The 26,959-nt window shown below is 49.6% G+C and overlaps 3 protein-coding genes across 3 annotated transcripts; all 3 read left to right on the top strand.

Annotated features, from left to right (window-relative positions):
- LOC310921678 (uncharacterized protein) lies at positions 1-2,162 on the top strand. The gene is made up of 3 exons (XM_083881878.1): positions 1-64; positions 490-571; positions 758-2,162. Exons 2-3 carry the CDS (start codon positions 550-552, stop codon positions 1,945-1,947), a joined length of 1,212 nt encoding a protein of 403 aa, XP_083738004.1. The 5' UTR covers positions 1-64; positions 490-549; the 3' UTR covers positions 1,948-2,162.
- Positions 2,163-3,720: 1,558 nt separating this feature from the next.
- Positions 3,721-6,278, top strand: LOC310921652 (uncharacterized protein). Its single transcript, XM_083881835.1, has 3 exons — positions 3,721-3,772; positions 4,189-4,270; positions 4,457-6,278. The coding sequence occupies exons 2-3, from the start codon at positions 4,216-4,218 to the stop codon at positions 5,689-5,691; spliced, it is 1,290 nt and encodes a 429-aa protein (XP_083737961.1). The 5' UTR covers positions 3,721-3,772; positions 4,189-4,215; the 3' UTR covers positions 5,692-6,278.
- A 9,385-nt stretch (positions 6,279-15,663) lies between these two features.
- Positions 15,664-20,984, top strand: LOC310921777 (uncharacterized protein). The gene is made up of 3 exons (XM_083882007.1): positions 15,664-16,049; positions 16,344-16,415; positions 16,570-20,984. Exon 3 carries the CDS (start codon positions 16,584-16,586, stop codon positions 17,646-17,648), a length of 1,065 nt encoding a protein of 354 aa, XP_083738133.1. The 5' UTR covers positions 15,664-16,049; positions 16,344-16,415; positions 16,570-16,583; the 3' UTR covers positions 17,649-20,984.
- Positions 20,985-26,959: the final 5,975 nt, after the last annotated feature.

Below are 26,959 nucleotides of genomic sequence, written 5' to 3'. Positions count from 1 at the left end.
GCCCGCCCGCTCAGGCCGCAGCTCCCCCGGCTCCGGCAGCATCGCACCCCACTGGAACACGGAAGTGAGCGGGGAGGGGGAGCTCGACCCAAATCCATTGACGGGGGGATCTCCGGCATGGCTTTTTGCGGGGCTGGGGATGTTTGGATCTTGCAGGACTCCAAAGCCGAGCCGGAAATGGCCCTGGAGAAATCTTGGGGAGTCCCACGTGGAGATACCGCTCGGTATCGGCGGGCAGAGGGGCGATATCGGGTTTGGGGATCCCCGGGAGAGCCGGGGTGGGACTCGGGAGCCCCAGAGCGGGGAAAGCGCAGAGGGGCGATGCTAGAGCCGAGAGACCCCCGGCAGCTTGGAGAGGTTGGGAAGCCGGGACCTGAGCCAGGTCCAGGCCCCCCGAGGCTGAAAGGGGCGCTGGCTTCTGCAGCTGCACTTGGGCAGCGGGACCATCAAACCCAACGCACTCAGCCCTTCTTTCCACCCCCCTACCAGGATTTCCCATTCCCAAACCTTGGCGTCCTGCAAGAGGAGGAGGCCGCGAGGAATAGGAAGATGGCCTGGGAGCCCCAGGCAGGTGAGGAGGAAGTCAGTGGTCCTTTCCCCCTCTCTCCTGCTCCATCTCCCAGCCCAGCCTGGCCCCCAGCTGCAGGACAACCTCACTGCTGACGCCATCCTGCTGGTGATGCACTGAGAGGATCTCCTTCTCCTTCCCTGTGGTGCGGAGGCAAATCCCATCCTCTCCTTTTCCTTTCTCCCCTAGACATGGAGCTGAAGACGGAGTCCAGTGAGGACAAATCCCCGCAGCAGAACCTTGTGGAAGAGGCCGTTTTGAGTGGCTCCACAGCAGAGGAATCCAACGGGGAGGAAAAGCCCCGGAGATCCCACACAAGGAGGGGCTGCAAACACAGATCGCGGGGATCTGAGAAGGAAAGATCCACCCTGGACCAGGGAGGTGGCCAGAGATGCAGCTGGAGCACCGAGCTGGGGGTGCCTGAGCAGCTTCAGGATGGGGAGAAGCCCCACAAGTGCTTGAAATGTGAGAAGAGCTTCAGCCGGAGAACCCACCTGATCAGCCACCAGAGAATACACACGGGGGAACAACTGTACAAGTGTGACCAATGCAGGAAGAGGTTTCAGACCAGCTCCTGTCTCCTCAGGCACCAGCGGATTCACACGGATGAGAGGCCCTTCTGCTGCCCCGACTGCGGGATGAGCTTCAAGTACAACTCAGCCCTCATCACCCACCGGCGCATCCACACAGGAGAACGGCCCTATGAGTGTCCCAAGTGTGGAAAGAGCTTCAGCCAGAGCTCCACTCTGATTGCCCACCAGAGAATCCACACAGGAGAACGGCCCTACGAGTGTGTGCAGTGTAGGAAGAGCTTCAAAACGAATTCTGAATTGATCATCCACCAGCGGGTGCACACGGGGGAACGGCCCTATGAATGTGGGGAGTGTGGGCAGACCTTCAGTCGGAGCTGCCACCTGATCCGCCACCAGAGGAGCCACGAGGGCTCTACGGCCAACAAGGAATGCCCCTACCAGTGTCGGGAGTGTGCGAAGAGCTTCAGGTGGAATTCTGAACTGATTGTTCACCAAAGACGCCACACTGGGGAACGGCCCTATGAATGTGGGGAGTGTGGGAAGAGATTCATGTCGAAGTCCCACCTTATGTACCACCAGAAGACCCACACTGGGGAGAGGCCCTATGAGTGTGATAAATGCAGGAAGAGGTTCCGGAACAGCTCAAGTCTCATCCTACACCAGCAGATTCACACGGATGAGAGGCCCTTCCGCTGTCCTGACTGTGGGAAGGGCTTCACCCGCAACTGCAGCCTGGTCAGGCACCGGTGCATCCACACCAGGGAGAGGCCCTACAAGTGTCCTGAGTGTGGGAAGAGCTTCTCACAGAGCTCAACCCTGACCGAGCACCAACAGAGCCACCACTGAGGGAAGCCCTGCAAGTGCCCCGAGTGCGGGAAGAGCTTCGTGCGCTGCTCCAGCTCCATTGCCCATGGGAGGATCCGTGCTGGATGATCTCCAGTGACCCCGGTGGGCAGACCCCATGTGATCCGTGTTGGGAAGACAGCTGGCTCCACATCCTCCTGGCCCCCTATGGCCTGGATTTTCTTGTCATTTCTCTTTGTCCTTTCAAAACACCCCAAACCAGGGTGAAAATAAAGATTTTGAACAAGGACATGGATGGGGACATGGGGAGATCTTCCAGGGGATGTGGGGGATGCTGGGGGAGAGGGAGTTGAGGGTTCCTGGCAGGGATTTGGGAGTTGCTCAGCTATTTGGGCTCCCCAGGCTGAGTGGCTCTGGCTGCGCTGGGAGAGCCTGGCGGAGGTCCCGGAACAGCTGATCAAGGACCTCCTGCCCTGGAACTGTCCCCATGTCCCAGTTTCCAGTCCCCTATTCAGAATCCCCCTCTCCTCGCTGTCATTCCTCTTGCCCCCTGCTCGTTCCCAGGCCACCCCACTCCTGGTGCCATCCTGCTCCCATCCAAATCTGGATCTCATTCATAGTCTCATTCCCAGTCCCAAATTCCCTGCCTTGCTCCCGTTCTCTTATTTCCGGTCCCCCTGCTGGTCCCACATTTTCATTTCTATATTCCCTGTTGTGGTCCCATATTCCCAGTCCTGTTCCTGTCTTCCCGTTTCCAATCCCGGTCCCATCTTTCTAATCCCCATCCCATATTGTATCTCCAGTTCCTGTTTCCATTGCTCCTGTCCCGTTCCTATATTCCCATCCCAGGTGACAATTCATGTCCCTCCCTCAGATTCCTGGTCGCAGTCCCAGTCCCTGTCCCCATTCACGGACCCTGTTCCTATTCCTGGTCTCAATCTTGGTCCCTGTCCCCATTCTTGGTCCCAATCCCAGTTGCTGTTTCCTATTCCCAATCCCAGTCCCATTCCTGCTACCAGTCTTGGTCCGTGTCACCTATTCGTGGTCTGTCTTCATTCCTGGTCCTGTCTCATATTCCAGGCCCCATGCCTGGTCCTTGTCCCCATTCTCGATCCAATTCTCAGTCCCTGTCCCCTATTCCCGATCACAGTCCCCATTCCTAGTCCCGGTCCCGTATTTCTGGTCCCATTCCTAGTCTCAGTCCCCTGTCGGATCCCATTCTCAGTCCCCGTTTCCTATCCCCAGTCCCAGTCGCATCTCTGGTCTGATTTCCAGTTCCATTGCCAGTCCCTGTCCCCATTCCCGGTCCCTGTCCCCTCTCACCGCACTCCGCCGCCATCGCTCCGACCCTCACGTCGCCAATCACAGCGCGCGATCTCTCCTGTATTTGCATAACCACGCCCTTGGGCCTGGCCCCGCCCAGCGCAGGCTGCAGCCGCGTGGGGGCGCTGTTTCCTCCCAGTTCCCTCCCGGCGCTCCCAGTAAGAGCCATACTGGGAGAGAAAGCGCTCCCAATTCCTTCCCGCTGCTCCCGGGATCGCTCCCGGTGCCGCGCGGGGCGGTGTCGCTTTGGACCCCCCCCCAGGGCAGAGCGCGGCTGCTTTTGGGTGTCGGCACCGCCCGGGCCGGGCTGGGAGCGGAGGAGGAGCGGGAGGAAGAGGAGGGACAGAGAAGGAGGACAAGGAAAGGCAGGAGCGGCGGGAAGAGGAGGGACAAAGGAGGAGGAGGAAGAGGACGACCGCGAGGAAGAGCAGCAGCAGCAGCAGGAGCAACAGCAGCAACACCACACGATTCCCCCGCCCGCCCGCCCGCCCGCTCAGGCCGGAGCTCCTACGGCTCCGGCAGCATCGCCCCCCGGAACCCTCAAGTGAGCGGGGAGGGGGAGCTCCATCGGGGGGACGGTCTCCGGGAGCGTTTATTAGCGGGGCAGAGGATGTTTGGATCTTGCAGAACCCGGAAGCGGAGCGCCGGAAATGGCCCTGGAGGGATCTTGGGTGTTCCCACGTGGCGGCCTCCTGGTACCGGCGGGCAGAGGGGCGATATCGGGTTTGGGGATCCCCGGGAGAGCCGGGGTGGAACGCAGGAGCCCCGGAGCGGGGAGAGCGCAGAGGAGCGATTCCGGAGCCGGAGGACCCCCGGCAGCCTGGAGGGGTGGGGGAGCCGGGATATGAGCGGGGTCCGGGCCCCCCGAGGCTGAAAGGGGCGCTGACTTGTGCAGCTGCACCCGGGCAGCGGGACCATCAAACCCAGCGAGCTCAGCCCGTGTTTTCCCCCGCAAACCAGGATTTCCCATTCCCAAACCTTGGCCCGATGGAGGAGGGGGAGGCGGCGAGGAAGAGGAAGATGGCCCAGGACGCCCAGACAGGTGAGGAGGAACTCAGTGCCCCTTTTCCCCTCTCTCCTGCTCCATCTCCCAGCCCAGCCTGGCCCCGGGCTGCAGGTCAACTGTGTAGCAAATGTTGTCCTGGCGGGGCTGGACTGTGGCAATCTCCTTCTCCTTCCTTCTGGCACGGAGGCAAATCACATCCTCTCCTTGTTGTTCTTCCCCAAGACACAGAGCTGAGGATGGAGACCAGGGAGGACAAATCCCTGGGGCAGAATCCTGTTTTGAGCGGCTCCGTGGTGCAGGAATTAGACGGGGAGGAAAAGCCCCGGAGATCCCACACAAGGAGGGGCTGGAAACGCAGATCACAGGAATCCGAGGAGGAAAGAACCACCCTGGGCTGGGGAGGCGGCCAGAGCACAGAGCTGGGGGTCCCTGAGCAGCTTCAGGATGGGGAGAAGCCCCACAAGTGCTCAAAATGTGAGAAGAGCTTCAGGAAAAAATTCCTCCTGATCCGCCACTGGAGAACCCACATGGGAGAATGGCCCGGTGAGTGTGGGGAGTGTGGGAAGGGCTTCAGGTCAAACTCTGAACTGGTCATCCACCAGAGGAGCCACATGAGGGAACAGCCTTATGAGTGTGATAAATGCAGGAAGTGGTTTCTGACCAGCTCCAATCTCCTCCTGCACCAGCGGATTCACACGGATGAGAGGCCCTTCCGCTGCCCTGACTGTGGGAAGGGCTTCAATCGCAACTCCAACCTGGTCAGGCACCGGCGCATCCACACCGGGGAACGGCCCTACAAGTGTCTCAGGTGTGGTTTGAGCTTCAGCCAGAGGTCAACCCTGACTGCCCACCAGAGGAGCCACACAGGGGAATGGCCCTATGAGTGTGGGGAGTGTGGGAAGAGCTTCACCCGGAGCTTCACTCTGACTGCCCACCAGAGGAGCCACACTGGTGACGGTCTCTACGAGTGTGGGGAGTGTGGGAAGAGTTTCACCAGGAGCTGCCATCTGACCCGCCACCAGACAAGCCACAAGGGGGAACGGCCCTACGAGTGTGGGGAGTGTGGGAAGAGCTTCAGCCGGAGCTCCACCCTGGTTGCCCACCAGAGGAGCCACACTGGTGACGGTCTCTACGAGTGTGGGGAGTGTGGGAAGAGCTTCATCCTGAGCTCCCACTTGACTGTCCACCAGAGGAGTCACACCGGGGAGAGGCCCTATGAGTGTGATAAATGCAGGAAGAGGTTTCCGACCAGCTCCAATCTCCTCAAGCACCAGCGGACTCACACGGATGAGAGGCCCTTCCGCTGCCCCGACTGTGGGGTGGGCTTCAATCGGAACTCCAACCTTATCAGGCACCGGCGCATCCACACTGCGAAGAGGCCCTACAAGTGTGCCCAGTGTGGGAAGAGCTTCACACAGAGCTCTCACCTGACCCAACACCAACAGACCCACCACTGAGGGAAGCTCTGCGAGTGCCCCAAGTGCAGGAAGAGTTTCATGTGCTGCTCCAGCTCCATCCCCCATGGGAGGATCTGCAGTGGATGATCCCCAGTGACCCCTGGTGGGCAACACCCCGGTGATCCCTGGTGCCGGTGATCTGTGTTGGGAAGACAGCTGGCTGGGGGCTCCACATCCTCCTGGCTCTCTGTGGGCTCCTGGACACATCTGCAGGCCAACATCAGGAATGCATTGTGAAGAGCAGATTTGTTGGCTTCTGACCCCAGAAAAATCACTTTTTGCATCTTCTGGTGACATCAAGCAATGCTGAATGGTCTTGGAGGTCTTCTCCAACATAAATCCATTGTTTCAATACTTTCTGACCCGTGGGCATCTTCCACATCAAATGGGCATGGACTGGGGCAAAACACATGATTGTGGAGACAGTGGGGTGGAAACCCCTCCAAAAAAGGTTCTTCCCACTCACTGAAGCAGGTGGATGCTCTGCCAGCAGGGTCACATAAATCCTTCTGTTTTGGCCTTGAAATGAAAGGTTTCTGTTCATCCCTTTGAAAGCCCTGAAACTGGGATAAAAATAAAGATGTTGAACTAAGGCATGGATGGGGACATGTGGGGAACACAGACACGGGTGGGTCATGGGGGACATGGACATGCATGAGGACATGAACTGGGAAACACTACCAGCTGTGCCAGCACAGTGTCACCAGCACCTTTCATCTCAGCCATGGCAAAGCGCTGCCCGATGCATTTGCTGCCACCACGTCCCCACTGGCACCCCCACCAGGGTGGGATGGGGAACTTGTTCAGCAGGGGACAAGTGGCCTGGAAGCGAGTTACAGTCACCAAGGTGTGCCATGTCCAGTGTGCTCAGGGGACCCCAACCACTCCTGTGGACATGCTGGGGACAGGGCAAGAGTCAGTGTCTCTTGCGGGGTCACATGGCCCCGTGCTGGGTTTCACCAGACACATTCTGATGGGAGTGTCTCCTCAGGTGCGGTGGCATTGTCCCCTGATGTGTCGTTCGTGAGTGATGGAAATGCCTCTGGTCCCACCTGCACCCAGGGCACGAGTGTGGTGGGGCAGGTCTCACCCTATCCCCCGGCAGCCTGTCATTCTGTCCCCTGTCCCTCTGCCCTTGGTAGGGCTGGGGGCTTCAGGGGGCTGGCGTGGGCACCCACTGGGTGGATACCCCCTGGCTGGGCAGGAGAACCAGAAAAACTGGGAGCCCTGATTGGGCATAGCCACCTCTGGGATTTAGGTCCCCACAAATAGGGGCCCTTCAAGGTGGGGATGCCAGGTTAGGCGTGTCCCCCCCCACACCCAATTCCATCCCCTGCCCCCCCCCACCCCCCCACCCCCCAAATTAATATCCTCTATTCCATCACTCCAAAATTCAGTCCCCAAAATGATTCTCCCAATCTCACCACCCCCAAATCCAACCCCTGGACTCACCAAAATGCCTCCTCCCACCCCACAATCCCCATATCCAGCCGAAGGATCTCCTGAACTCAACTCCTCCATCCCACCAACTCCAAATCTATGCCCTGAGCCCCCCAAACTCAGCTCCCCCATCCCACCAACCACAAATCCACCCCCTAAACCCCCCAAACTCAACTCTTTCCCCTCCACACACATGGAGATGGAAGTCTGCCCAGCCACCTCCAAGCCCCCTGCCCTACTTAAGACCTACAATGAGGCACCGTGACCACCGCCACCCCCCCAGGGGACCCCGAAAGGGGCGGGGGGTCCCCAGGGAGCTGGTGTTGGGCACGGCTGCAGGGCTGGAAATGCTCCTACAGCCACCCCAACACTGATGGTGACAGGAGTGGTGACAGGGGTGTCTCCAAGGCCAGCACGCACTGGCCACTGTTCCAGAGGGCGTTTTCTGCCCCTTCCAAGGCACCCAAGGAGCTGTGGGGACACAAGGGGACCCGAGGGGACAAGGCCACCCCTGCAGCACTACCTGTGCTCCTTGGACAGGAGGAGGGGACACGACAACAGCAGAGCCAGAATGGAGCTGGGGACAGAGGATGAGGCAGGTGGGGGGGTACAGGATGGGGGTCACAGGGTGGGGTGTGGATTTTGGGGTGATTATGTGTGGGGTGATGACTTTTGGGATGAAGGTGATAGCATAGGCTTAAATTGATTTCTGAAATAGCAAGGGCCCAAGAACAGGGATCGGCTCCACTTATAACCAGGATGTTATTCCATGCTATCGTTTTAATTAAATGAAGTATAAAGCATAACTTTGCACAGGTGGTAGGGGGAGAGAAAGGGGGAACTCTGGTAGAACACAGACTTCAAAGAATAAAGTTAGGTCAGGAGGATCTGTACCGATATAATCATTAATATGACGCATGGTAGAATTGTCAGTTGTGATATTAGTTTGGTAACTAAATATGATTATTTTCTCCAAGCAGAATCTTGAGCAAGAATCACACAGACCATTGTTCCTCGGGATGGAATCAATGGAACAATGGGGTTTAATGATTAACACGAATCCTTATGTAACAAGAAAGGTATAAAATTGTAACCATTTAGCATGTTGGACAAGCTGAGATCTGGGTCCTGGACCCCCGGCTTCCAGAGCTCTGAAATAGAGCACTGCATACAATTTCGCGATTGTGTGTTCTTTCCTCGGCTAACAAAGGGTGATAGTGAAGGGTTCTGGGGATGGCTTGGGGGTCATGGGTTATGGGGTGATAGGTGAGGGTTATGTAGAGGGGTGAGAGTGATGAATTTTGGGGTGATTATGATGGGTTGGGGGATTATGGGGATGATTTGAGCAGTGATGGGTTATGGGGTGATGAATTTTGGGGTGACCATGATGATGGGGGGTGATGAATTTTCAAGTTATGATGAGTGGGGTGTGATGAATTTGGGGTTATGATAGGTGGAGGGTGGTGAATTTTGGGATAATGATGATGAGTGGAGGGTGATGGGGATAGTTTGGGGGCTGATGGGTTATAGGGGGATGAATTTTAAATTATGAAAATTTTAAAAGACATATAATTTCCAACAAAGAGCGCCCCTGCACACCCAGCCCTGCTCCTCCTCCCAGCTGGGCACGGAGCTGCTAAAACATGGGGGGGAAGAGGGGGATGGTCCTGATGCCTCCCCCATGACCCCCGACCCATGCAAAAGTTATGGGCCAGGTTGATGCCATTTTGGGGGTGAACATGGGCTGGTTTGGGGAGGGCAGATGGACAATTTGGGGCTTCTTAGGGTGTTGCTGTGTCCACCTTTAGTCCAAATTTCCCCTTCCTCTGGCACTCCTGAGGAGATACTTCAATACTCTGTGGTTTGAGGGGGTGGTACTTGTATCTGGAGCTTGCTCCCCACACTCCAGGTCTGGTCTCGGTATGAAAGTGACTGTACGAAAGGAGGTCCCCACCATGGGACATTCCTGGGTCAACTCTAGACACAAAGAGTGCTAAACTGAAGGCCCACCCACTGCTGTGCAGGCCATGACACCTCTCAGAACATAGAAACCCAAAATGTTTGCATGGGCATCTCTAACTGCAAAGCAGGCAGCTGGTGTCTGTGTCTGCCCAGGAGCCAGGAACTGCCCTGGCCTGGGAGTCACCGGGCCAGGCGGGCCCCCTCCAAGGGAGACAGCTGGGACTCCTTGCCTCCTGTAAAGACTGAACAAAAAGAGAGTCATCTCAGCCTTCTTTCTAACTTTTAAGGCCGTGTGTTTCCCAGAGGTGTATCCCTGCATGCACTTGGCTATTTTGGTTTTGAAGCCACCTCAGCATCTGTGCTAAACCAACACAGTAGATTTAAACTGTTTTAAGGAAAAGGAAATAAAAAGTCTAGGAAGCTTCTTTGTCTTAGCTAGTTAGAATAACTAAAAGGAAAAAACCCTTTTTTCTGGCCGATGTCTGTGTATTTGACGAACACACACAGTCCTGAGGAAGAAGAGAAGATGCAGAGGAGTGAACGCTGTTTTTTAAAACAAAGCGTACTTTTTCTGCTTCACTTTTAGAACTAGTTTTAAAGGTACAAAACACACAGCACACACAGAACAGATGATTGGGGGTACAAGCACTATAGTCACTTTAGGACATTCTACTCCTTATTACTATATTGTCAGCTTACTAAAACTAATTGAATTTTAACTTTACAAACACATATATTATATGTGCATATATTAACACAAAAAAATAGCTATATACAGACAATGGCAGTGACATTTAACAAAAGGTGACATTTATACATGGTTTTTACTTAACAATCAGATTTTCTTGAGGTATACATTGGGTTGTTTTATTTTTTTGTATTATTTACTATGTATAACTTGGTTTTTGAGGAAAAACAATTTTATGGCTGGCTTTGTTTGTATTTGAGGTAGAATTGATTTAAACTGTTTTCTTCAACAAATTTTTATATGTACTACAGGAATTTTATTTTTATTTATTGTATGGAGGAGTTTAGACTGGGTAGGGCTTGCTCTGTTGGTGGAATTTTGGGTGTTAATTAGGTGGTTTTTGTTAGATGTTGCTTTTAATTTTTGAAAGATTTTTTTATTTAATGTTTTTAAGGCGGTTTTTAATAGTTTATTGATTTTTTTTATTTTTTTAGTAGTTGGTCTGTGGTAGGAGATATGGTATACTTATTTAATGCTATGTTCCCTAGCCCAGGTGTTGATAAGGTTATTTTTGAAATGAGTTTTATTGTTTGATTTAATTTTTTTCGGGGTACTATGTTTTTAAAGAATTTGCTTTTTAATGTTTAGAATGGTGTTACGGGTTGTAGTATGAGGCACAGGATAGGTTTTTAGCTATCTTGTGGTGGCTCTTACTATTGTGAGCATGTAGTGCTTACTTTGATGTGTTTGGGGTAGTGTGATATAATTAATTTGTTAGGCTTTTTTATACTCATACATTACTGTTTGCTATATTATAGGGGTTTTCTTTGCTTGGCTTGCTTGATTGCAGTACATATATTATAGTTATGGATAATTTGAGAAATACTGTTTATGGTTAGATTTATTTTTTGGTTTTGTGTTTACTTATAGGTGGTATTTTTGTTTTGATGACTTGAGGCATTATGAGCTTATTGAGTTAGGAACAACTTTTTTTTGTGTTGCTAATTAAATTTTTTTTGACATTTTAATTTTTGTAGCTTGATTTGTTTGTTGTTTTGGTGCTTTTAATTAGTTTTATTTTTGGGGATATGGGTATTTCTATGGTATATTTTTACAGGTAGCTTTTTATTTGAGTGGCAATTTTTTTTACTTTTTGGCAGCTTAAATTTTTTTTTTACGTTGTTAATTAACCTTTTTTATTTTTTAGCTATTTTTATAGAGTATTGGCTACTATTTATGAATTAGTGTAGAGTTTTGGTTACTTGTTTTTTAGTAATGTTTAGGGTTAATTGAACAGTTTTGAGTTTGGCAAGTTGGTTTGATTTTTTGTTTGTTTGTTTGTTTGTTTCTTGCTTTGTTTCTTTGTTTTTTTCTTTTTTTGGTAGTTTGTGCAACTTGTTGTGTGGGGTTTTATATGGTTGCTTTTTATTTTTGGTTTATTTTTACGATACAACAGGAACTGTCAGCGAAAACACCGTAACATGTTTCTTCTGCTGGTAGTTGGTTGTACAGTGGAGCTTTTTTAGTATGTGTTACTTGTTTTTGTGCTTTTTTTCTTTTTTTTTTTTTTTTTTTATTTGTGAGATTAAAGTTTTTACTTTCAGGCTACTTTGTAATTATTTTTAAAACTTTAGGGTGTTTTAGTTTTTTAATACAGGCACAATGTATGATGAGAGTGGGTAGGGGGAACTTTTGTTTTGAACATTTATTTTAGTATTGGTAGTTGGGGTGCCAAGAGGAGTTATGTTTTAGTGTTTATTACTTTTGAGGCAGCTTGGATTTATTAATAGGCTGGTTTTTTGGTTGTTGTTGTGGAGGTGTTTTTTTTTTTTTTTTTTTTTTTTTTTTTTTTTTTTTTTGGTTTTGGTTTTGGTTTTGGTTTTGGTTTTGGTGGTTGTGTTTTTTTTTTGTTTTTTGGGGTTTTTTTTTGAGTGTAGTTGGTTTTAGATTTTTTGTAGCTTTGGCTTTAGAATTTTAGTGGTTGATTTTGAGTCTATTGAGGTACTTTTTGTTAAAAGTTTTAGGACAGATTATGGCTTTTGGCTACGGAGTACAGCACGATTTTTACATTTGGTTTTGTTTTGATCGGGTTAAGGGCTACTACATGATTGATTTTTTGTTTGATTTGGGTAAAGGTGTGGTGTTTAGGGTTTTAGTGGAAAGTGGGTTTTTGGTGGGTATCTAGGTAGAGAGTGTTCACAATTTGGTTGTATTCAGGAATGTGTATTTTTCAAATGCCTATGGTATCTAGGAAAGTTTGTGGGGTTTTTTGGTTGATTGGTGGAGATATTGTTGTGATTTTGTTGATGACATCAGTGGGAATTTGATGCTATTTTTTTACTTAATTTTTAGGAACGGAATTTTTTGAGCAGGTTTTTAACTTTGCTTTTTTTGATAGGAAAACTAGCTTTTAGGAGAATTTGGACGATTTTTTTTAAAAATACTTCAGCTGCAGTGTCTTTTTACACAATGATGTTATTAATGTAATGTAGATGTTTTGGAGTTTTCCATTTTTTAAGTGTAGTTTGAATTAGTTTATGGCAGATGGTAGGACTGTGTTTTTACTTTTGGGGCAGTTGGTTTTAGGTGTACTGCACATCCCTTTATGTAAAGGTAAACTGAGGTTCACATTTTGTTGTTAAAGGAACAGAGAAAAACGCATTGGCAATGTCAATAGTGATGTAGTACTTTGTTGTTTTGGACTTCAGCTCATACTGGAGCTTTAATATGTTTGGCACAGCAGTATTTAATAGTAGTGTTACTTTATTTAAGGTACGATAGTTTATAATTTTATTTTTTTTTTAGATTTATGCACCAGCTAGATGAGGCTGTTGAAGGGTGAGTGGGTTTTGCTGATTATTCTTTGGTTCTTTAGCTTATGGATTATTTTGTGGGTGGGGATTACAGTATTTTGAGTTGTTGATGCACTGTTGAAGTGGTAATTGGCACTTGTGGTTTTTTATTTTAAAAGTTTTACAGCAGATGGGGTTTTTGATAGTTTAGGCAAGATGTTTAATTCTTTAACACCTTTTGTCTTTACAGTTGCTATTTTGAATGCTTATTTGAGTTTTTTTGGGTTTTGAAATATTTATTTTGGAGGTAGTTTATGTTTAAAATGTATGGGGTTTCTGGGCTAGTTACAATAGGGTGCTTTGTAAACTTATTTTTAGTTAGACTAACATTAGCTTTTACTGGAGTAAAATTTTGTGATTTTCTTGTCACATTAGTAATAGAAATAGATGAGCTTTTTACATGTTTTGATGGGAGTACTGTGTGCTGCACACTAGTGTTAACTAAGGCTTTATATTTTTGTGGGTTTAATATGTTAGGTTAATGAATTTACACAGTTTAAAAAAACACGTTTTTTTCTAGCCTCTACCTGGCTAGAGGCAGGGCTTTTTAAAGCTTGGTTGTTTGTTTTTTGTTTTTGGGTAACTGGAGCTACTTTTTTTTTAGTGGAACTTTATTTTTGAGTTTTGCTGTTTAATAATTTATGCAGCCGTTATGCTAGATTATTAGTAGATTTTTTATTTTATTTTATTTTATTTTATTTTATTTTTTAATAATTACACAGGAGGGACTACAGCTTACTTTGTGGGATGCCCCCTTTCTTTTTGTTTCGAGAATGTTTGTGTTTGGTGCAAGAATTTTTGGCTTGTACTACTGAGATTCGGAGAAAGTTTTTAATTTTTTTTTACTTTTGCTTTTGAGTGTATGGGGTTTTTATAATTTTGTCTTTTAATTTTTGCAGATGGGTATTTATAGCTGATTTTGCCATGTGTTGGGCCATGCACAGCATCTGTATATGGTTGAAGTTTTTTTGCTATATTTAGTATGGGGGGTTTTGTGCTATTTTGTTTTATTATTGTTAAAGTAGAAGAGTATTTTTGTGGTTCAAGTTGTACAAGTTTTTGTTATATTATGGGTGTACATGGTACTAAGTTTGGGCTTTTAGTGTTTAGGTTATTTGAGAAGACAATTTTTGTTACTGCTATTTTTTTAAAGCATTGAATTTTTTGTTTTATGGTTTTTTATTTGGTTTGTTGCATATAGAGATTGTCTGTATACAGATATTTTTGTGCTACATTTTTCAGGATTTGTTTTTAGAGAGTGCAAGGGGTAGTTTTTAAAATTTTTTTTGGTTGATAACTGGATTATGTGACAGGGATTTTAAATGTTTTGTTTTAGTGCTGTTTAGAATTATAGCTTTACTTGCAGCATTTCAAAGACGGACTAACTAATTATTGATTTATTTGGTTGTTAAGTGTAATTTTTTTTTAGGCTTTGAAGGTCTTTCAGGAAAAAGGATTCAATAGTGGTATTTGATTTTGTGTTAGCTGGTTGGGTTTTTGGGTTTGGGTTAGTTGGTTGGGTTCTTGATGTTGTGCTATTCGGTTGGGCTTTTGATTTTGTGTTGGTTGGTTTGGCTTTTGATTGGGTGTTGTTGGGAGGTATTGAGGGGGTTTTATTTGTATTATTGTCTATTGGTTGATTAGTTATTTGTGTGTGTTTTTTTGCTGGGGCGACTGCCAGTGTTTTAGACTTACTGTTTGTTTTAGTTGCTGTTTGAGACTGGGGTAGTTCTTGATTCCCCCCCCCCCTCCTGCCTTTATTTGTTGTTTTACTTTATTTAGCAATGTGTGGTAAGTATATGTTAGGGCTTAGCTTATTGCAATAATCCTTTTGGTTTTGGAATTATCCTGGTATTTCTTTTTCAAGTATTTCTCCACCTCAGCTGGGTTCTGAACGTGTTCACATGGAAAGTTCTAGGCTATAGGGTTAGAATATTTCTTCAGGGTTTGGCTCATATCTTTCTATTTTTGGCACTACTCAGGATTTTTCACACCTGGACTTACTTCTGGGTCTACTTCTGGGTTAGGGGTCTCATCAGCCCTTCTGAAAATTTTAGACCTCACTTTAGACAAGTTGTAAACTATATAGAGGAAGCTCACCAGATGAAATACTAGGAAGATGGTATCTTTAACATTTAGGGGACACTGAACATTCCCCAAAAGTGATGTAACTGATTTAAAAGATAAGAGGGACAGGAAAGACTGAAAAGTTTTATTTTTTATTTCTCTTCTAACAAAGTGGGTGCAATTATTTATAAATCTTTAAAACATGCTGCTGGAATTAGGACGTAGGATAGGACAAAGAAACTATAAACCAAATATACCTGGCACAAAGTCCAGTACTTTTATAAACTTTTTATAAATTAAGATCGCTGAGCCCAACAAAATAGCAATCTTAATTTGTGCACTTCTAGTGTAAAAGCTATGTGTTAGGGACAACATTGGAGCTAATTTTGGATAAGAAAACAAACTTAAAGACTAGAAAGGTATTAAAACTTTAAAGAAACCTAGGGAACAGAAACACAGCAAGGACTCTATTCTGAGACATTAGGAATTTAAGGAACAACGTGGCTACTGACTACTTTATCTCTACATAAAGTACAACCAAAATGTAATCAATAATCAATACAAGTTTTTTCTACTCTTTTGAGCCATGCAGTTGGGCGCTAATAAAAACGTATTGTCTTGGTTTAGGAAAAATTTGGGAGGAAACCTCTGAAAGGGGTTCCTTTGGAGAGCAAACCCAAACAGCTACTCCCGCCAGCCAGTCCGGGAAAATAACTCCTTCAGAGAAAAGTGGAAAAAACTATTTATTTAACAAACAAACTGATCACAAGCATAAGGAATGAATAATATGAAACAATAAAACCTCTCACCGCTCCAAAGAGAGATGGCAAAACTGAGAGTCTTTGCCAGGAGTTAGCTCAGCTCTCTCAGTCTCTTATCAGTCCCTGTCCCTTCGGTGCTGGAAAATGCAGCCGCGTGGGGGCGCTGTTTCCTCCCAGTTCCCTCCCGGCGCTCCCAGTAAGAGCCATACTGGGAGGGAAAGCGCTCCCAATTCCTTTCCGCTGCTCCCGGGATCGCTCCCAGTGCCGCGCGGGGCGGGGACGCTTTGGACCCCCACCCAGGGCAGAGCGCGGCTGCTTTTGGGTGTCGGCACCGCCCGGGCCGGGCTGGGAGCGGAGGAGGAGCGGGAGGAAGAGGAGGGACAGAGGAGGAGGACAAGGAAAGGGAAAGAGAAAGACCGCAGCGGTAGGAAGAGTAAGAGCAGGAACAGGAGGGACAGAGGAGGAGGAAGAGGAGGAGCGAGAGGAAGAGGAGGAGCAGCAGCACAAACGCCACGCGATTCCTCTGCCCGTCCGCTCATTCCGCAGCTCCCCCGGCTCCGGCAGCATCGCCCCCTCCGGAACCCGCAGGTGAGCGGGGAGGGGGAGCTCGCCCCAAATCCATCGGGAGGGTTCCCGGGAGGGTTTTGTGCGGGCCGGGGGAAGTTGGGATCTTACATGACCCCAAAGCCCGGCCGGAAATGGCCCTGGAGGGATCTTGGCGGGCCCCACGTGGCGATGGCCCGGTCCCGGCGGGCAGAGCCTGGAGATGAGCGGGGTCCGGGCCCCCCGAGGCTGAAAGGGGCGCTGACTTGTGCAGCTGCGCTTGGGCAGCGGCACCATCAAGGCCAATACACTCAGCCCATGTTTTCTCACCGAAAGCAGGATTTCCCATTCCCAAACCTCAGCCTGCTGGAGGAGGAGGAGGCCGCGAGGAAGATGTCCCAGGAGCCCCAGGTAGGTGAGGAGGAAGTCACTGGCCCTTTCCCCCTCTCTGTAGGACAACCCTGCTGCCAACCTTATCCTGCCAAGGTTGCATTGAGAGGATCTCCTTCCCCTTCACTGTGACATGCAGGCAAATCCTATCCTCTCCCTGTCATTCCTCCCGCAGACGAGGAGCTGAGGATGGAGTCCAGGGAGGACAAATTCCCGCAGCAGAAGCTCGTGAAAGAGGCTGTTTTGAGTGATTCCAGGCTTCAGGAATCTAATGGGGATGAAAAGCCCCGGAGATCCCAACCGAAGAGGGGCTGCAAAAGCAGATCACGGGGATCAGAGGAGGAAAGATCCACCCTGGGTCAGGGAGGCAGCCGGAGCTCAGAGCTGGGGCTCCCTGAGCAGTTTCATGAAGGGGAGAAGCGCCATAAGTGCTCAAAATGTGAGAAGAGCTTCAGCAAGAGATGCTCTCTGAACAGCCACTGGAGAATCCACACGAGAGAATGGCCCTATGAGTGTGGGGAGTGTGGGAAGGGCTTCAGCCAGAGCTCTACCATGACTGTCCACCAGAGGAGCCACACTGGAGAGAGGCCATACGAGTGTGATAAGTGCAGAAAGAGGTTTCAGACCAGCTCCCATCTTCTCCTGCACCAGCGGACTCACACAGATGAGAGGCCCTTCCGCTGCCCCGACTGTGGGATGGGCTTCAATCGCAACTCCAACCTTGTCACCCACCAGCGCGTCCACACTGGGGAGAGGCCCTACAAGTGTCCTGAGTGTGGGAAGAGCTTCAGCCACAGCTGCAACCTGGTTGCCCATCAGAGGAGCCATACAGGGGAACGGCCCTATGAATGTGAGGAGTGTGGGAAGACCTTCAGCCAGAGCTCCCACCTGACTGTCCACCAGCGGAGCCACACAGGGGAACGGCCCTATGAGTGTGGGGAGTGTTGGAAGAGGTTCAGTCAGAGTTCTGAACTGATTGTCCACCAGAGGAGCCACACCAAAGAAAGGCCCTACGAGTGTGACCAGTGCAGGAAGAGGTTTCAGAGGAGTTCCCATCTCCTCCTGCACCAGCGGATTCACACAGATGAGAGACCCTTTTCCTGCCCCGACTGTGGGAAAGGCTTCAAGCAAAACTCTCACCTCATCAGCCACCGGCGCATCCACACCGGGGAGAGACCCTACAAGTGTCCCCAGTGTGGGAAGAGCTTTTCCAGCAGCTCTCACTTGACCAGACACCAACGGACCCACCACTAAGGGAAGCCCTGTGAGTGCCCCAAGTGCGGGAAGAGCTTCGTGTACTGCTCCAGCTCCATCTCTAATGGGAGGATCTGTGCTGGATGATCCCCAGTGACCCCCCGTTTGGTCTGTGCCCTGGTGATCTGTGGTGCTGGTGATCCATGTTGGGAAGACACTGGCTGGGGGCTCCACATCCTCCTGGCTACCTGTGGGTACTTGGTTTTTCTTTTCATTTCTCTTTGTCCTTTCAAAACACCTACAACCAGGGTAAAAATAAAGATTTTGAACTGAGACGTGCATGGGGACATGGAGGGATCTTGTAAGGGATGTGAGGGATGCTGGCTGCAAGGGAGTTGAGGGTTCCTGGCAGGGATTTGGAGTTGCTCAGGACTTTTGGCTCCCCAGGCTGAGTGGCTCTGGCTGTGCTGGGAGAGCCTGGCTGAGGTTCTGTGGCAGCTGATCAAGGACCCCCTTCTCCAGAACTGTCCCCATGTCCCCTGGTTCTTTGTGTCCCCTGTCCAGGATCCCCATCTCCCCGCTGTCACTCCCCTTGTCCCCTGGCCGTTTCCATTTCACCCCACTCCTGGTCCTATCCTGCTTCCATCCCAGTCTGAATCCCATTCCCGTTTTCATTCCCTGTCCCATATTCTTTGTCTGGTTGCCATTCCCATATTCCCAGTTCCATATTTCCTGCCCTCTTCCCATTTTCATATTCCTGGTCCCTTTGCAGGTTTCGCATTTCCATTGCTATATTCCCTGTCTCGTTCCCATATTCCAGTTCCCAGTGTCATTCCTGTATTCCCATTTCTAATCCCATCCCACCTTTCTAATCCCTATCCCATATTCTCTCTCTGGTTGCTGTTTCCATGTTCTCTGTCCCATTCCCATATTCCCAATCCCATTCCCAGTCCTGGAAAGCCAGGATACCTGGTTTTCCTGACTCTCCGTTTTTATCTATGTAGGAATGGTTGGCTCCTCCCACTGGATGGAGCATCTCACAATGGGATGATGTAGTGTTTTCCTCATGTGGTGAGCCTTAAAATGGCACATTAACAGAAGATATACCCCTGGAGGGTGGACTGGTTGTGGAAGAGATAAGGAACACTGCCCCACCTGGTTTTTCACAGCCGGTCCGTCAGAAGGCACCCATCCCCACCTCCCTGGAGTTATGTGGAATGGGTTATGCAAGAGATAAAAAAAACATCTCCCTTATCATTATGATTCAGGATGGCTCATGTAACAACCTGTAGAACTCCTGTTCTTCGGAGGGCTTATAGCAAAGTTTATTGAAGTTAAAGATTCTTTTTATACAGTGTTTTGGTACAATGAATATGATTGGTCATTTGGCACACCACCTTTTTGTAAATATCTCTACCAGCAAACAAGTTGGAAAAACACTCAGGAGGAGGATATCAAGAGGAGGATATCTACAAGGATTGTTTTAGGTTCCTCCTTATGATTTCCCAGGCCAGACTGAGAGAGTTCTGTACTCGGCTTTCCCACAGGCTTCAAGATTCTGCCTGGAGCCTAAGAATCCATGTTCTGACCACTGTCAGTTTCCATATCTCCCTAACCAGTTTCAGCAGATGGAAAAATAGAATAGACATTTTTTGGTTACATAACCCAAGACATTATCCACCCCTTATTCTATTACCATCTGCATCATACCTAAATCAATAAACTCTAAGATAGATAGATAGATAGATAGATAAACAATGAACCCTTACACCAAATTCTCAATTAAGATTATGTTTCCCTGTGGTACACAACTGGTTTCCCCATCTTCTTCCATTACCCACCAAGTGTAACCAGGTCCTTGAGCAAAAACAATCCATGTTCGCCTTTGCCTGAGATGGGGTTAATCCAAACAGTCCTTCCTAAAATACCTTTTATGTGTTCCAGAGGGACTTTATCTCCATTCACTGTGTGCAAGGGTTCAGACTGGGAAGGACCAGCTTGATTGATAGACCCTCGGGTGTTGACCATCCAGGTTGTGTTTGCTAAGTTGATTTCCCAATTTTTGAAGGTCCCCCCGCCAAGTGCCTTCGGGGTAGTCTTATGTATTCCATTGCACCATTCAGCTTTCCGGGCAGCTGGTGCATGAAAAGGGGTGTGACATATCCATGCAATGCCAATACTGTACTGATCCTGTACTCTGGCCCAGGTGTTTATAAGGCTGTTCTTGAAATGAGTCCCATTGTCCAACTTGATTCTCTCAGGGGTGCTACGTCTTCACAGGACTTGCTTTTAAAGGCCCAAGATGGTGTTCTGGGCAGTAGCGTGAGGCACAGGGTAGGTCTCCCAACCATCCAGTGGTGGTTTCCACCATGGTCAGCACATAGTGTTTGCCTTGGCAGGTTTGGGGAAGGGTGATGTAGTCAATCTGCCAGCCTTCTCCATACTTATATTTGGTCCACCGCGCAACATACCATAGGGGCTTCACCCGCTTGGCCTGCTTGATGGCAGCACATGTGTCATAGTCATGGATAACCTGAGAAACACTGTCCATGGTGAGATCCACCCCTCAGTGTCGTGCCCACTTATAGATGGCATTTCTGCCCTGATGACCTGAGGCACCATGAGCTCATTGAGCTAAGAACAGCTCTCCCTTGTGTTGCCAATCTAAATCTATCTTTGACACCTCTATCTTTGCAGCTTGATCTACTTGCTCATTGTTTTGGTGCTCCTCATTTGCCTGACTCCTGGGGACATGGGCATCCACATTGCAGACTTTTACAGGCAGCTTCTCTACCCGAGTGGCAATGTCTTTCCATCCATCAGCAGCCCAGGTTGGTTTTCCCCTATGCTGCCAGGTGGCCTTTTTCCACCTTTCCAGCCAATCCCACAGAGCATTGGGTACCATCCATGAATCAGTGTAGAGGTAGAGCTTTGGCCACTTCTCTCTTTCAGCATTGTCCAGGGCCAATTGAACAGCTTTGAGTTCAACCAGTTGACTCGATCCACCTTCTCCTTCAGTTGCTTTTGCAACCTGTGTGGGGCTCCATACTGTTACGGATTTCCTCAGGAAAGGAGGGCATGATGTGTATTTAGACCTTCTTGAACTACCCTAACTGAGGCCTGGTTGAGGCCTGGCTGAGGCCTAGTTGGGGCCCAAGGCCTATGACACAGCAAAAATTTCTTAGTTAGTTGTGGTACAGTTAGAATTAGGTATTAAGGTGTTTGGGAAAGATAATAGGGTGTCGAAGGTCACTGAATAGAATTGTTAGCATGCAAGTGTAAGCCACCTTAAGGGTAAACCAAACAATGTATGTTTACATTCTTTCCTCTCTTGTGTGCCAATGAAAGAGTTGTTACATGTATAAACAATGTAGAATAGTATATAAGTAGCCGCACTGCACATAATAAACAGACTTTGTAGAATTAACCATACTGGTCGTATCTGCGTTTGTCTAGTCTAACCCTCTCTTATCAGGACCCTGACTTCACCATACTGCTTCTTTCCACTTCTGGTTCATCCCCACGATGCAACAGGAACTGTCAGTGAAAAGAGCGTAGTGTGTTTCTTCTGCTGGCAGTTGGTTGTACGGAGGAGCTTCTGCAGCCCATGTCACTTTGTTCCTGCTCCTCTTCATCTGTGAGACTAAAGTTTTCACCTTCTGGCCAGTTTGTAATTATCTCCAAAATCCCAGGGCAATTTGGGTTTCCAATATGGGTGTGCTGTATGATGAGGGCAGTCCATTTGCTCCATGTGGCGTCGGTGGCGTGGTGGGTAGAGGGAACCTTTCCTTTATACATCCACCCCAGCACTGGCAGTCAGGGTGCCAGGAGGAGTTGTGCTTCTGTGCCAATCACCTCTGAGGTGGCTTGAGCTCCTTCACAGGCAGCCAAGATCTCCTTCTCTGTGGGAGTGTAGTTGGCTTCAGACCCTCTGTAACTTCGGCTCCAGAATCCCACTGGTCGGCCTCGAGTGTCCCCAGGCACCTTCTGCCAAAGGCTCCAGGACAGACCATTGTTCTCAGCTGCAGAGTAAAGCACCTTCCTCACATCTGGTCCTGTCCTGACTGGGCCAAGGGCTACTGCATGAGTGATCTCCTGCTTGATCTGAGCAAAGGCTTGTTGCTGTTCAAGGCCCCAGTGGAAATCATTCTTCTTGCGGGTAACCAGGTAAAGAGGGCTCACGATCTGCAGCTCCCAGCCCAGAGCAGGGAGGAGCAGCAAATGCTGGCTTAGAGAGACCCTTGCCAAGGGCCTGCAGGGAGAGGACACAAGGACAGGGTTTGCGCTGCCAGGGCCCAGCTGAGATGGGATGTGGGCATAGACTTGTAGGCTGGGAGGGCGGTGGGGCCCTGGGCCAGGTTGGCCTGAGAGTCTGTGGCCGCCCCTGAATCCCTGGAAGCATCCAATGGACGGTTAGATGGGGCTTCCTGCCAAGGAGGGATGGGATGGTGTAAGGTGGGTATGGAAGTGTGGGGGTGAGATGTAGTTTGTGAGGGGTGGGGATTGGAATGTGGGGATGGGGTGGTTTGGGCTTTTGGAGTGTGGCACTAGAGGGAGCGACAGCAGGGGGCACTCTTGGGGATGGGTTCTGGTGCTTGTAGTAATTTTGGGTGAAACCTTGAAGTATCTTGTGGGCGGTTGCAGGGTAATTAATGGAGAAGGCCAAGGTAAAGGTGTGAAGCTGTGGAGGGCTGAGGTGAAGTGGCAGGGATTTGGGGAGAATGAGGGCACCTGATTCCAAGAAGGAAGAAAGGAATGAAGGAAGGAATGAAAAGAAACGAGAAGAGACGAGAAGAGAAGAGCCGAGAAGAGAAGAGAAAAGGAAAAGAAGGCATCCAGTTCAAAAAATTAGCAGCACCTGGAGCCTGAAATCTGATGTTTGATGGCAGTGGCACTGCCCAGATGTGGTAATTTGCCAGTGCCAGGAGCTGAGCTGCAGCAAATTGCCAGCACCTGCCCTGGGCCAGGAGGGATGGTGCCACAGGAGCTGAGCCTAAATTTCTTTTGCCAGGCAGCTTTAGAGCATGGAGTATGGAGAAGGCAGTGCTGAGTGTCAGCTCTGCGCAGTCCTCCAGAAGAATGCTGTGTGTGAAGCAGGCGGGGAGCAGGCTTGAGCTGCCAGGCGTGGCCTGTTGAGAGGCCTCTTGTCCCCTGTGGGCTGAGGCACTGGGCCTTGGCCTTTGCAAGGGCCCTAGAGCTGCCTGCCAAGGGGCCTTTTTGACAGGGATGAGGAAGGTGCTGCTGCAAGGCTGTCCTCAAGCTGCTTTTGCAATCAGGAATGCTGATTGCTTGCAGGTGGAGGTTCTGTGTGTGTGCAGGTGAAAGTAGTGAGGGAGGGAGAGAGCAGGTCTGCTGGGGGCTGAGTGTTCTTTTGCTTGGGGGCTTTTGTTTCTTTTTCTAAATTAATTTTCCCCTCCACCCTGTCAGCTGTGGGCAGAGCTGTGCAACTGTACCTGACGCTTGCCTGGTGCACGCTGGCAGTAGGCAAAGGGACCTTGTCTGAGCTGTGTGCAGAGGAATCCTCAGGGGCCCAGGCTGGGGCTGCTCAGCGGCCGGTGGGTTGTGGTGAGTGGCAGCTGCTGTTGACGCTTCCCTTGGAGCGTCTCCAGGCAGGGAGTGTTGGGGGCTGCCACGGATGTGGTGTCACAGAGCCAGTGGAACATTGGAAGGTTGGGGCTGCCCTGCTCCTGGCGCAGGCGGCAGAGCTCTGTCAGCCCCTGGAGAGGAGAGAGAAAGGTGAGAATGGCAGAAGAGGCTGAGTGGAGAGGGAGTCAGAGGGATGATGGAGTCCAGGCACTGGCTGCCTGCACATCCCTGGGAGGGGTGTGTGAAGGCTCCTGGAGCTGGGGCAGCCTTGGGGCTGTGAGCATTCCCTGGGGAGCGTGGTCAGAGGCCCAGCCCGGCTGGTATGGTAAGGAGCTTTTGCTGCTCTGGGGCCCAGGGCTGGCCTGGCCCAGGCCCAGCTGTTGCCTGGGCTGCTGTCCCTGCGGGCCCGGGTGGGAGCTGCCCCAGCGCTGGCCCTGGCAAGGAGCCGCAGCCCCTGGGGAGCTGCGAGCTGCGTCTGCCGGGCTGCGGGCGAAGGGAGGCGGCGGCCACAGAGGCGTGGGGGAAGGTCCTGGCCCCAAGGCTGTCCTCATGCTGCTTTTGCTGTAGATGTGCTAGAGGAATGCTGATTGCTTGCATGCTGAAGTGCTCTGTGTGTGCAGGTGAAAATAGTGAGGGAGAGAGGGAGCAGCTGTGCTGGGTGAGGAGTGTTTAATTTCTTGGTTGTTGGTTTTATTTCTTTTTTTTAAGGGTGTTCTCATCAGCTCTGGGCAGAGCTGTGTAAGTGTATCTGACACTTTCCTGTGGTACTGTGGGGATAGCCAAGGGGACCTTCCCTTTTGTAATGAATAAGCTCACCAGTCACTATTTATCGGGGTTGATTGGTTTAATAAACAACCATTTATAAAAATCCAGGGATCTAGGAGAAAGTATTGTTATACACGACATCACCAAATTGGTATTTAAAGCAGATTTTATTCCGATACCAAAATCGGTTTTGAAAAGCCACAATCAAAAACAACGTCGAGCCCGGGGGGACGCTGGGTGAACTTAGATTTGGACTCTATTGGTCTTACTCCTCCTGTGCTTACAAATTCTGCCTTCACAGGGTCTCTTCTTACACAGTTTTTCCACTACACAGTGGTTTTCCCATTCTTTTTGTCACTCTTGTTCGCTTAACATATTCCTGTAGCTTCTTTCCTTGCTTTCAGTCAGAAGTAAAACATTTCCAGGAAAGGTTGAATACTTGATTCTTTTTTTTAAATGGGAACCTGGTATTGGGATGCATGCCCTTGACGATGCAGATTGTCTTATCATAGATGCATATCAGGTGCTCATCACTGGAGCATTGTTGGGCTCATCCCTGGATGAGGCTCATATTCGATCAGTGCCCCCTTTTTCTATTGCAAATCAGTTTCTTCCCTGTCATAGCCCATGGTTTCACAATTCCTGAAATCTTTAATCCTTAAGCACAAATTATTTTATACCATATATCATAGTAGTAGCCCTTCTCCTCTTCACTGAAGCAGAGGCACACTCTGTACAATGGACTTCTGGCCTGGGCACCAAGGTTCTCCTGAGCACCTCCTTTTACTTTGCCATCCATCCTTCCCATCGTTTCCCCCTTTGAGGTCACTGTCCATTGGCCACTTTTTCCCTCTTCCAGGCTCTGTATTGGATTTTGTCCAGGGTCCGCCTCCTGCCTCATGGCGCATCGTGTGATTTGTTGTTACCATGATCTGGACTCAGGAAATGACTGGCCATCGAAGTTGTCCATCAGGAGGAGTCCCCATGGTCCCCGCTTTTTCTCTCTTCCTTCCCTTTCCCCTCTGCAGCACAACCGAAATAAGAAAATCCCAACCTAAACTGTACACCCAAAACGAGAAGACCTGTATGTAGCAAAACATACATACCTTTCGCCCCTCTTCTCTTCTCTCTTCACTCTCTGGTCCATGCTCTCTTGGCTTTCCCTCTCTGGTCCCTGCTCCCTTGTCTTGGCTCTCCTACCTTTCGCCCCTCTTCGCTCTTTCTCTCTGGACCTCACTCTCCTTTCCCTGCTCTTACCTCTGTTCTCTTCCCCCTGCACTCTGACCCCTGCCACGTTGCTCTAGCTCTCTCCCCTCTTCTTGCCAGCTTACCCTCTTATTCTCTCTTGCTCTCTCTCTGGGACTTCCCTTCAGCCGAGGCTGGTGGCTGAAGGGAAGGCCCTTTCTACCCACGACCCTTGCAATAAAACCACATATTCTAGAATATCTCAGGTTTGCAGAGTACCTTGTCCCTGTAAGTCACGGATGCTTCTACACTCACCCACCAGCGCATCCACACCCAGGAGAGGCCTTGCGAGTGTCCTGAGTGTGGGAAGAGCTTCTCCAGGAGCTCTCACTTGACCAGACACCAACAGAGCCACTGGTAAGGGAAGCCCTGTGAGAGCCCTGAGTGCAGCAAGATCTTTGTGCGCTGCTCCAACTCCATCCCCCATCAGAGGACCCGCATTGGGTGGAGCCCTGGTGTCCCACATTCCCAGTTATCCATGTTGGGAAGACACCTGGCTGGTTCTCTCCAGGTCCACCTGGTTCCCCATAGGCACCTGGATGAATGCACAGGCAGGAACATCCATGTGGACAGAGACTAACATCAGAAATTGATTGGGAAGAGATTAGTTGACTTTAAACTCCAAAGAAGTCTCACGTGCTCTGCCAAGTAATTTCTTCTGATAGCATCCTGCTGTGCTGGGTGATCTTGGAGCCTCCCATGGCACAGCACGGCTGCCTTTGGGGTGTCAGCACCTGCCCAGAGCTGGGGAGAGCTGGGGCCATACTGGTGGTGCTGGGAGCCCCCCAGCTGGGAGCCAAGGGAACTTGGGTGAGCAGGGAGCACGGGAAGGGGGAGGTGATGGGAAATGTGAGGGAGAGGAAGGAAAAGTGGGGTGGGATCCCCAGAAAGAGTGGGAGGAGGTTGAGACCCCCCCAAACCAAGACTGGGGGTGGGAGTTGGGGATTCAGGGCACAGTAGGAAAGGTGAGGGAGAGGAGGGAAAAGAGAAGGCTTTGGACTGATGCCTTTTTGGGACTACCTAAAAACAGAGGCCAGACTAAAAGAAGGGGATAAAAAGCAGGTGTCTTTATTGAAGGGCCTTCCATTATATTTCAGGCAAAGACCCCCATGGGCTACACTCAAAAATGGATGACAGATCATGGGTTTTCATACTTTTATAAGTTTGGATCATTTGCATATTGGGGGTTACTCTTCCAACTACAGCTTCAGGTAATGAAGTCATTTACCCTAAGTTTGCTCCCCCCCGAACTCAGTTTTGTTTACATTTCTCAGGGCCTGAGTGTCCTGGGTTGTAGTGTTGGATGTACACAAAGTATTTATTCTATCACCGTCTCCATGAGCTGTTGGGACCACGTGGGGTAGTGTTTTCCCAGGCCCCTTCCTTTGGGCTCTACTGCTAATGGCCCATTAACTCCTTGCCCATGACTCACAGGTCACTCCCTCCAGGAGCTCTCTCTGTTTAATGGGCCATCAAGGACCCACTTCACAACTCATCATCCCATTGTGAGATGCTCTGCCCAGGGGGAGGAGCCAAGCATTCTCACCTGGATATAAGCTGGTATTTGGGACAGTGCAAGCAGCCCTTACCTACTGTATTCCCTGAGGACCAGAGCTACCAGACCTTTCTACAGGATCACGGCTTCAGGAAGAGCACCTCACCTGGACTGCTTCCACCATCCTGCTCAGGTTGTATTCTGACTCTGTCAGTGGTCCTTTGTGTTATTGCATTTATTTTATTTTATTTTTACCTTTTTACCTTTCTTATTATTAAAT

Source organism: Zosterops lateralis (genome assembly GCF_965231275.1).
Source record: "Zosterops lateralis genome assembly, chromosome: 36".
NCBI classification, from domain to species: domain Eukaryota; kingdom Metazoa; phylum Chordata; class Aves; order Passeriformes; family Zosteropidae; genus Zosterops; species Zosterops lateralis.
Note: the sequence above shows the minus strand (reverse complement) of the source record. Positions and strands in the feature narration are given on the sequence as shown.

What these genes read in the sequence shown, in the direction of transcription:
- LOC310921678 (XM_083881878.1), top strand. Translation starts at nt 550, where the DNA reads ATGGCCTGGGAGCCCCAGGCAG. An exon ending in GGCCTGGGAGCCCCAGGCAG is followed by an intron (nt 572 to 757) that starts GTGAGGAGGAAG and finishes TTTCTCCCCTAG; the next exon opens with ACATGGAGCTGAAGACGGAG.
- LOC310921652 (XM_083881835.1), top strand. Translation starts at nt 4,216, where the DNA reads ATGGAGGAGGGGGAGGCGGCGAGGAAGAGGAAGATGGCCCAGGACGCC. An exon ending in GGCCCAGGACGCCCAGACAG is followed by an intron (nt 4,271 to 4,456) that starts GTGAGGAGGAAC and finishes TTCTTCCCCAAG; the next exon opens with ACACAGAGCTGAGGATGGAG.
- LOC310921777 (XM_083882007.1), top strand. Translation starts at nt 16,584, where the DNA reads ATGGAGTCCAGGGAGGACAAATTCCCGCAGCAGAAGCTCGTGAAAGAG.